This window comes from Macaca mulatta, chromosome 14 (genome assembly GCF_049350105.2).
Source record: "Macaca mulatta isolate MMU2019108-1 chromosome 14, T2T-MMU8v2.0, whole genome shotgun sequence".
NCBI lineage: Eukaryota > Metazoa > Chordata > Mammalia > Primates > Cercopithecidae > Macaca > Macaca mulatta.
This window is the reverse complement of record NC_133419.1, coordinates 9,036,161-9,046,518: the sequence shown is the minus strand read 5'-3', so window position 1 is coordinate 9,046,518 and position 10,358 is coordinate 9,036,161. Positions and strand designations below refer to the sequence as shown.

Below are 10,358 nucleotides of genomic sequence, written 5' to 3'. Positions count from 1 at the left end.
ACAGTTGACCTTGCAATCTCAGACATTTAAAGCAGGACCAGAAGTTTATATAATAATAAGCAAACTAATGACATCACCATGGGACACACAGAAGTTCTTGCAGGAGCAGGGTCTGTGTGGCTTCAGTTGCCTGCAGTGCTCCCAGGCCAGAGCAAGTGCCCGAGGGTCTGAACTGCCCGCAGTGCAGCCCTGCAGCCTTTCCCAGGGCACGTTGATGTGCACAAAGTAAGTTTCCCTGAAGACAAAGTGAACATGTTGACAGCTTACATGGCAGCATATATGTCCTGAGTGTGTGTTTTAGAAGTCCAACTGTTGTTTTTATGTTTTTGTTTTTGTTTTTTTTTTTTTTTTGAGACGGAGTCTCGCTCTGTTTCCCAGGCTGGAGTGCAGTGGCCAGATCTCAGCTCACTGCAAGCTCCGCCTCCCGGGTTCCCGCCATTCTCCTGCCTCAGCCTCCCGAGTAGCTGGGACCACAGGCGCCGCCACCTCGCCCGGCTAATTTTTTGTGTTTTTAGTAGAGACGGGGTTTCGCCGTGTTAGCCAGGATGGTCTCGATCTCCTGACCTCGTGATCCGCCCGTCTCGGCCTCCCAAAGTGCTGGGATTACAGGCTTGAGCCACCGCGCCCGGCTGTTTTTATGTTTTTAAAGGAAATACTTGAATCAAGCAGTTATGGGCCCCCTGAAGTATCCTTTTTTCTAGAACATTCTGAAAGTCATCCTTGCGTATGGAAAGCCTAGGCCTACCTGCACTGTTATGTTCAGTAAATAAGCAGGGTGCTCTGGACTGGGGATTGTGTGAGGAGCAGAGCGCAGCCCGTCCTCATGCTTGTCCACTGAAGTAGGCCAGGTGGAGAGGGAGTAAAGCAATGAATGCTCTTTGGCGGCTGAGTAGTCCAAGAGCCAGAAAAGAAATGTTCAAATTAAGAAGGCTATAGCAGGCCAAAGTGAGGAAATTTAGGGTTTGCTGGAGGTGGGATTTGAGATGGGTCTTGGAGAGTTGGACAGTGTCAGCCGGTAGGATGGGGTTGCAGACGGAAGCCTGTGAGAAAGGCAGAGGATGCGGAGCAGTGAGGCTGGAGAGCAGCTGGGCTGCGGATCAAGACGTCTGCGTTTAATTAGGGACTGAAGGTTAGCAGGGAAGGGAACGATACCAGATCTTGAATTTAAGAACTTGAATCTTGTAAAGTACCAAATCTAATAAAAATTAGTCCTTAGTCGTCCTAAATCAGAACTGGCCCAGGCATACAGTGTTTCCGTGGCCGACAGACGAGCCAGCGCTGTCCATGGTAACCAGCTTTTGTGTGGCTTAAAGCTTGCATCCATTTTCTCCTTTCATCGTTTTCCCAAAACAACTCCGTGAGGGCCGTTAGCCCTGCTTGGTAGACGAAGAAGCCGAGGCGGCCTAGGGTCACGGCCAGGGAGCCTTTGGGACGCCAAGTCAGCTCGGTGGTCCTCATGCCGCCTACAAGGCTCGTCGGGCCCTCGAGGTCCGCGGCTACTGGAGGCACCCGGGGATGTCCTGCAGGTTCCTGGCTCCGCCTCCCGCCCCTCCTCGCTAGAAGCTCCGCCCCCAGGGGGCTCGACGAACCGCCACTTCCGCGGCGTCCATTGAAACTTGGCCGGGGGAGGGACGGGGCGCCACTGAGGGCCAGTCTGCTTGGGCCGGGGCGGGGCTGCAGCGGGTGGGTGCAGAAGGGCCGCACCGCGGACTTCGGAGCCGGGAGAGAGCCCGGCGCGGGCGGCGCGCACGGGGCCCTGCTGTGCGCGCGCCCGCCCGCCGCCCGCGCAGCCCCTCGGCCCGCTGTGCCCTTGGGGTCGTGGCGCCCATCCCTCCCCTGTTCTGCTGTCGCCGCCCGGACAGGGGCTCGGGAGCCGGGCTAGGGGCAGGGGCTGGAGCCTCGGGACCAGCGCCTGAGGTGGGTGCGGAGCGGGAGGCCGGGCGGGCGGGCGCCTGGGGCCACCCCGCCGACAGACTCCGGGTCGAGGGGGAGTGACCGGCCAGGGCGCGGAGCCCGGCTGCCGGCCTTCCTGGGTTCAGGCGATAGTCCCGGCGCCCTGGGACCCTCCCAGGCGACCACCCTCCCAGCGGGGACACCCCGCCCCTCCGCTGCCTGCAGCCTCCTCAGGCCTCCCGCCCTTTGTCGCTCGTGCACCTGCGCTCTCGGCCCTGCCCTCTCGCTCCCCTCAGGGCGGACCCTCGCCCAGCCTCCCTTTCAGGACCCGGCACCAAATTAGCCTCGCTCCTTCAGACCCCCTCTGTCCCCTTTGTCGTCTGTACACCTGTCACCTCAACTCTGTGTGCATCCACCCACCTCCCCGCCCCCAGCGGCGTCATCTGAATACAGCCCAGGCCGCCTCCCACTCCCTCCCGGGGGCTCCTCCCCTGCTGCCCCGTAGCCCACACCTGCCCCCGAGGCCCCAGCCCGAGGCCCTCCCCCGTCCGTGCGCCTTTGTTATCTCTGCAGCTGTCCCCTCCACTCTTCATCCTTCTCCCCCAGTGAGGCCAGACCCCAGCCCAGACTCCCCTGTCCTTCTGAGCGGAGAGACGCCCCTCCCCAGCTCTGCCCTGGCATCCTGGGGACGAGGCCAGCTGGCTTCCACTCGGCCTAGCCACTTTCCTGCCTCTTCCGGCGGGTCCAGTCTCCCCTGGTGCCTGCGCACGTCCTCATCTAATCTCTTTTCCCTCCTGCGCTCCTCTCATAGCCCTCCCGGCCTCAGCTTACTCTACCCGCTCATTCTTTCCTCCCCGCACAGGTGCCCCGGAGAGGCCATGGAGCTGAGCAGCAAGAAGAAGCTTCACGCCCTGTCCCTGGCCGAGAAGATCCAGGTGCTGGAACTTCTGGATGAGTCCAAGATGTCCCAGTCGGAGGTGGCCCGGCGCTTCCAGGTTTCCCAGCCCCAGATCTCGCGCATCTGCAAGAATAAGGAGAAGCTGCTGGCGGACTGGTGCAGCGGCACAGCCAACCGAGAGCGCAAGCGCAAGCGGGAGTCCAAGTACAGCGGGATCGACGAGGCTCTGCTCTGCTGGTACCACATTGCCCGGGCCAAGGCCTGGGACGTGACGGGGCCCATGCTGCTCCACAAAGCCAAGGAGCTGGCCGATATCATGGGCCAGGACTTCGTGCCCAGCATCGGCTGGCTGGTCCGCTGGAAACGCCGAAACAACGTCGGCTTTGGGGCCCGCCATGTTCTTGCTCCTTCATTCCCCCCTGAGCCACCTCCCCCAGGCCTCACATCCCAGGCTCAGCTGCCTCTTTCCCTAAAAGACTTCTCTCCAGAGGACGTGTTTGGCTGTGCTGAATTGCCCTTACTGTATCGGGCAGTGCCTGGCAATTTGGGTGCATGTGATCAAGTACAGGTGCTGCTGTGTGCCAACAGCAGGGGCACTGAGAAGCGGCGAGTATTGCTGGGGGGGCTCCAGGCTGCCCCGAGATGCTTCTTTGGGGTCCGCAGTGAGGCTCTGCCTGCCTCCTACCACCCTGACCTGGGCGTCCCCTGGTTAGAGTGGTTGGCACAGTTTGACCGGGACATGGGACAGCAGGGCCGACAGGTGGCTTTGCTGCTGGCTGCCCGAGTGGTGGAGGGACTGGCAGGCCTGCCTGGGCTCTACCACGTGAAGCTCTTGCCTCTGGCCGCCTCTAGCACCACGCCTCCCCTGCCCAGCTCAGTGGTCCGGGCCTTTAAGGCCCATTACCGACACCGGCTGTTGAGCAAACTGGCTGCCATCCAAAGCGACAGGGATGGCACCTCGCTGGCTGAGGCCGCGGCGGGCATCACCGTGCTGGACGCCTTGCACGTGGCGTCTGCCGCCTGGGCCAAGGTGCCGCCTCAGCTCATTTTCAGCAGCTTCGTTCAGGAAGGGCTGGCTCCCGGCAAAACGCCCCCGTCCTCGCACAAAGCCTCTGAGATGCCACCAGTTCCCGGCGGGCTGAGCCTAGAGGAGTTTTCCCGCTTTGTGGACCTGGAGGGTGAGGAGCCAGGGCCTGGAGTGTGTAAAGAGGAGACAGGCACCGAAGACGAGGAGAGGGACAGAGAGGGTGCCTTTGAGCCCCCGCCCACGAAAGCTGATGCCCTCCGGGCCCTGGGCACCTTGAGGAGGTGGTTTGAGTGCAACAGCACTTCTCCTGAGCTGTTTGAAAAATTCTACGACTGTGAGGAGGAGGTGGAGCGGCTTTGCTGCCTATGAAGGCACCTTTGCTGCTTGCCAGAGCCCCCTCCTCTCCTGTTTCCCATGGAAACGGCCTCTTCAGAAGGCAGATCCGGGCTGTCTCTTTCCTGTGGAAATAGAACTGTCATAAAGGTGTAGAAGGGAGAGAAGTTGGGACACCAAGTCTGAGCGTGGAGTGGCAGTCGTCCAAGCCCCAGAAGAGAGCTCTAAAGATGGGGCTTCAAGGGTAGGAATCCAGGCTACTTAGTTTCCTTGCTTGAAAGTTATAGAGCCTTAGAAAGGGAGTTAGTCTAGAGGCGGGCGCTTAGAAAGCTGGAGTGTGGGCTTTTTGGACAGACTTCTTCCTTGAACTCTGTTAAAAACAGTTCTGCTTCTGGAAATAAAGTTTTTAATCAGATAAGAGGCCAGGGTGTTATTTTCGTGGGAGAAGGGTAAAAATTTTCCATTCAGATTTAGAAAATTAATTGCTGATGGTCGCTGCGGTGCAGCTGTCTGTCCATGAGCAGTAGGGATCCTCCTCTTCCGGATATTCAACAGCAAGGACTCTCAGGGCACGGGCACTGCTTGTGGGCTACCCTCCTGAGAAGGAAGCTCCAGGACAGACAGATCCCAGCTACTGCCCCAGAGAAGCTGCAGCTCCAACAGTTCCAATAGCTCTCAGATTGTGTGGGGTTGGGCAGGCTACGGACATGTCAGGGAAACAGAAAGGAGCTGGAATTCGAATGGAATAGTCATTCATTCTTTTTTTTTTTCATTTGCTCAATTCACAATATCACTTCAGCAAGGCGTCCTATGTGAACAAGTTGCAAAGATGGTGTCTCTGCTGGGCAGAACCTTGCAGCCCATGACAGTGGAGTGTGATTAAGGCTGTAATAACGGCTGTTCAGAGTGCTTGGCCCCACACAGCTAGGGAGACTCCAGGGGGAGGCGAGCTTTGAGCTGCAATTTGAAGGGTGTCCCAGACCAAGGGACAGCATGCGCAGAGTCTGACTGGAGTGAAGGAGCACAGTGTGCTGGGGCGGGGGCAGGCAGGTCTGCCAGGGCATGGCATACTTGCGGAGGTAGGGGCGGAGTGCAAGGAGAGACCTGGAGGGTAGGAAGGGCCTTTAGCCAACCAAGCTTAGGGGTAGGACAGAAGGGGTGGCCTGCTCCTCTACACCTGTGGGCGTTTCTCGTTAGGTGGAACAAGAGACTTGAGAAAAGAAATGAGACACAAAGTATAGAGAAAGAAAAAGTGGGCCCCGGGGACGCTCAGCATACAGAGGACCCACGCCGGCACCGGTCTCTGAGTTCCCTCAGTATTTACTGATCATTATCTTTACCATCTTAGAAGTGGCAGGATAATAGGATCATTATAGGGAGAAAGTCAGCAGTAAGACATATGAATAAAGATCTCTGTGACATGAATAAGTTTAAGGAAAAGTGCTGTGCCTTGATATGCAGATGCAAACATCTCCATAAACCTTTTTAGTGCATAAAGAGCAGCATTGCCACTAGCACGTCCCACCTTCAGCCCTAAGGCGGTTTTCTCCTTTCTCAGTAAACAGAACATACAATCGGGTTTTAAACCAAGATGTTCCATTGCCCAGGGACGGGCAGGAGACAGATGCTTTTCTCTATCTCAACCGCCAAGAAGCCTTCTTTCCTCTTGTACCGGTCCCCCTCAGCACAGACCCTTCACGGGTGTCAGGCTGGGGGACGATTAGGTCTTTCCCTTCCCACGAGGCTATATTTCAGCCTATCACATGGGGAGAAACCTTGGACAATACCTAGCTTTCCTAGGCAGAGGTCCCTGTGACCTTCCGCAGTGTGCTTGTCCCTGGGTACTTGAGATTAAGAGAATGGTGATGACTTTTAACCAGCAAGCTGCCTTCAGGCACTTGTTTAACAAAGCACACCCTGCACAGCCCAAAATCCATTAAACCTTGAGTCACCACAGCACATGTCTCTTGCAAGGACAGGGTTGGGGGTAGGGTCACAGATTAACAGCATCTCAAATACAGAACAAAATGGAGTCTCTTTTGTCTACTTCTTTCTGTATAGACACAGTAACAGTCCGATCTCTCTTTCTTTTCCCCACAGTGACAATGTAGATAAGCCGGGAGGGCATTATACAAAGTGAAATAAGCCAGGTACAGAAAGACAAATACTGGGCCAGGCTTCCTGCGTGGCTCATGCCTGTAATCCCAGCACTCTGGGAGGCAGAGGCAGGTGGATCACCTGAGGTCAGGAGTTTGAGACCAGCCTGGCTAACATGGTGAAACCCCATTTCTATTAGACATATAAAAATTATATAAAACAAATATTGATTTGTTTAAAGGGCCTTAAGAGGAGTGATCCTGTCTATCTTGTTCTGTAACCTATATTGCAGCAATTTTCTATTTCTCCCTCTAGTTGGAAGGCAACTTAGAACAGGACTGTGTCTTCCTTATCTTTGTTGCCTGGGAGACTTAGGTGCCATCCGAACATAGAAGGTGTTCATTAGAGGCTTGGAAATACACTGAAATAACACATAACATCTTTGTCCTTCCCTCCCCTGCCTTGGTGTACATGTGGCAACACTTGCAGAATTGGATAGGATTGCCTGGCCTTGATAAAAGCTGAGGTCTGTTGGGAATAGTAGATGCTGCCTTTGCTGCCTCTCTTTCCTTTCTATCCTACCTCTTAGGATGTCCAAGCAACTGTGGGAGCTTCCTAACTTACTTGGTCTTGAATTTCCACATTTGCTCCCCATCTCCCCATCTGTTTTTCACACAGCAACTAGAATGAGATGATGATGATGATGATGATGATGATGATGATGATTTGAGACGGAATTTCACTCTGTTGCCCAGGCTGGAGTACAGTGGCGTGATCTCAGCTCACTGCAAGCTCCACCTCCTGGGTTCATGCCATTCTCCTGCCTCAGCCTCCCAAGTAGCTGGGACTACAGGCACCTGCCACCATGCCCGGCTAATTTTTTATATTTTTAGTAGAGATGGGGTTTCACCGTGTTAACCAGGATGGTCTTGATCTCCTGACCTCAGGATCCATCTGCCTCGGCCTCCTAAAGTGCTGGGTTTACAGGCGTGAGCCACCGCGCCCGGCCTAGAATGAGATTTTTTAAAAACATAAAACATAGGCTAGGCACGGTGGCTCACACCTGTAATCCCAGCACTTTGCGAGGCTGAGGCAGTGGATCACCTGAGGTCAGGAGTTAGACCAGCCTGGCCAACATGATGAAACCCTGTCTCTACTAAAAATACAAAAAAATTAGCCGGGCTTGGTGGCATGTGCCTGTAGTCCCAGCTATTCGGGAGGCCGAGTCTGGAGAATCGGCAGAGGTTGCAGTGAGCTGAGATTGTGCCACTGCACTCCAGCCTGGGTGGCAGAGTGAAACTCTGTCTCAAAAACAAAACAAAACAAAACAAAAACATAGGCTGGGCGCCATGGCTCACACCTGTAATCCCAGCACTTTGGAAGGCCAAGGGATTGCTTGAGACCAGGACTTTGAGACTGGCCTGGCCAAGATAGAGAGAGAGTCTCTCTATAAACAAATTTTTTTTTTTTTTTAATTAGCTAGGTGTGGTATGCACACTTGTATATTTGTAGTCCCAGCCACTCAGGAGACTAAGGCATGAGGGTTGCTTAAGCCCAGGAATTTGAGGTGGCAGTGGGCCGTGATTATGCCACTGTACTCCAGTCTTGGCACCCAAGTGAGACCCTGTCTCTAAAAAAAAAACAAAAAACCGGCCGGGCGCGGTGGCTCAAGCCTGTAATCCCAGCACTTTGGGAGGCCGAGACGGGTGGATCACGAAGTCAGGAGATCGAGACCATCCTGGATAACACGGTGAAACCCCGTCTCTACTAAGAAATACAAAAAACTAGCCGGGCGAGGTGGCGGGCGCCTGTAGTCCCAGCTACTTGGGAGGCTGAGGCCGGAGAATGGCGTGAACCCGGGAGGCGGAGCTTGCAGTGAGCTGAGATCCGGCCACTGCACTCCAGCCTGGGCTACAGAGCGAGACTCCGTCTCAAAAAAAAAAAAAAAAAAAAACAAACAAACCAGAAACACACACATAAAACATATCTTGCGGGGCCGGGCGCGATCGCTCATGTCTGTAATCCCAGCACTTTTGGAGTCTGAGGCGGATGAATCATGAGGTCAGGAGTTTGAGACCAGCCTGACCAACATGGTGAAACTCCATCTCTACTAAAAATTAAAAAAAAAAAAAAATTAGCTGGGCATAGTGACGGGCACCTTTAGTCCCAGCTACTCGGGAGGCTGAGGCAGGAGAATCGCTTGAACCCAGGCGGCGGAGGTTGCAGTGAGCCGAGATCACGCCACTACACTCCAGCCCTGGCGACAGAGTGAGACTTTGCCTCAAATAAACAAAAACATATCTTGTTCCTCCTTTATCAAACCACACAGCTCCAACCCACCCCACAAAAAAAAGAAAAGAAAAGAAAAGGCAAACCAGCTTCCTATTTTGCTTAGAATGCAATCTAAACACTCCCTGGTGAAAGGCGCCTGTCCACCTCTCTGACCTCCTCCCCTCCTTGGCCTCCCTCACTTGCTGCCATAGGCACTGCTTTCTGTTTCTTAACCCTGTGAAGCTGTTTCCAACCATCTGGATTGGTACCCACAGTTCCCTTTGAAGAGAAATCATTCACAACGCAGCTCACAGATCATTTTCCTGACTACGCACCCTGTCACTCTCTCTGACATCATTATTTTATTTTCATCTTGATGCCTTTCGCTGTCTAAAATGACTGTGCTCGTGGATTTAATGTCTATTCTTGCTCTCCCTCTTCTAAAAAGTAAGGGCCTTGGCCGGGCGTGGTGGTTTACGCCTGTAATCCCAGCACTTTGGAAGGCAGAGTCAGGTGGATCACCTGAGGTTGGGAGTTCGAGACCAGCCTGATCAACACTGGAGAAATCCCGTCTCTACTAAAAATACAAAATTAGCCAGATGTGGTGGCACATGCCTGCAATCCCAGCTACTCGGGAGGCTGAGGCAGGAGAATGACTTGAACCTGGGAGGCAGAGGTTGTGGTGAGCCAAGATGGCGCCACTGCACTCCAGCCTGGGCAACGAGAGCAAAACTCCATCTGAAAAAACACAGCAAAACAAAACAAGACAAAAAATAAACAACAACAACAAAAAGTAAGGGCCTTGACAGACGGGATCCTCTCTGTCTTATTCACTATTGACGTTACAGTCCCAGAACAGGGCCTGAGCCACAAGCTAAGCGTTCGGGGAATATTGCTTGCATGAGCAGATGAAGTTATCTGCAGTTGGGAAATGTCTGCCTTATGACAGCAATTCAAGGAAGGAAGAGATTAATTAAGGGTCTTTTTTAAAAAACTCTGGGAAGAGACCAGCTGTAAAGCGTTGTGTTATATTCTGCTACTCTGACAGGAGCGGGACACCTGAGGACAGAGAGCTAATCGGTCTGCTCTCTGTTGCTTTGGTAAGACCTGGAGAGATTGTGTATTTTTTTTAGACAGAGTTTCGCTCTTGTTGCCCAGGCTGAAGTGCAATGGCGCGATCTCGACTCACCACAACCTCCACCTCCCGGGTTCAAGGGATTCTTCTGCCTCAGCCTCCCAAGTAGTTGGGATTACAGGCATGCACCACCACGCCCGGCTAATTTCGTATTTTCAGTAGAGACGGGGTTTCTCCACCTTGGTCAGGCTGATCTCAAACTCCCGACCTCAGGTAATCCACCAGCCTTGGCCTCCCAAAGTGCTGGGATTACAGGCGTGAGCCACCGCGCCCGGCCTGTAATTTTCATTTCAACATTTAAAAAGAGATGTAGGGCCAGGCACAGTGGTTCACACCTATAATCTTAGCACTTGGGAGGCCGAGGTGGGCGGATCGTCTGAGGTCAGGAGTTTGAGATCAGCCTGACCAACATAGAGAAACCCCATCTCTACTAAAAATACAAAATTAGCCGGGCATGGTGGTGCATGCCTGTAATCCCAGCTACGCTGGAGGCTGAGGCAGGAGAATTGCTTGAACTTGGGGGCAGAGGTTTGTGGGGAAAAGAAAGAGAGATCAGCCTGTTACTGTGTCTATATAGAAAGAAGTAGACATAAGAGACTCCATTTGTTTCTGTATTTGAGATGCTGTTAATCTGTGACCCTACCCCCAACCTTGTCCTTGCAAGAGACATGTGCTGTGGTGACTCAAGGTTTAATGGATTTTGG

The 10,358-nt window shown here is 53.7% G+C and overlaps 1 protein-coding gene across 2 annotated transcripts; it reads left to right on the top strand.

The window, feature by feature from the left end:
- Positions 1–319: 319 nt before the first annotated feature.
- On the top strand, positions 320–4,566 carry TIGD3 (tigger transposable element derived 3). Of its 2 annotated transcripts, none has more exons than XM_077962402.1 (2): positions 320–2,114; positions 2,352–4,221. In XM_077962402.1, exon 2 carries the CDS (start codon positions 2,772–2,774, stop codon positions 4,185–4,187), a length of 1,416 nt encoding a protein of 471 aa, XP_077818528.1. In that variant the 5' UTR covers positions 320–2,114; positions 2,352–2,771; the 3' UTR covers positions 4,188–4,221. The 2 variants fall into 2 exon arrangements, with proteins under 2 accessions (XP_077818528.1, XP_014969285.3); XM_015113799.3 differs by having other exon boundaries at positions 1,556–1,917; positions 2,756–4,566.
- The last annotated feature ends 5,792 nt before the right edge of the window (positions 4,567–10,358 follow it).

Bases quoted from the DNA above. Each gene is read 5' to 3' on its own strand.
- TIGD3 (XM_015113799.3), top strand. From the start codon at position 2,772: ATGGAGCTGAGCAGCAAGAAGAAGCTTCACGCCCTGTCCCTGGCCGAG.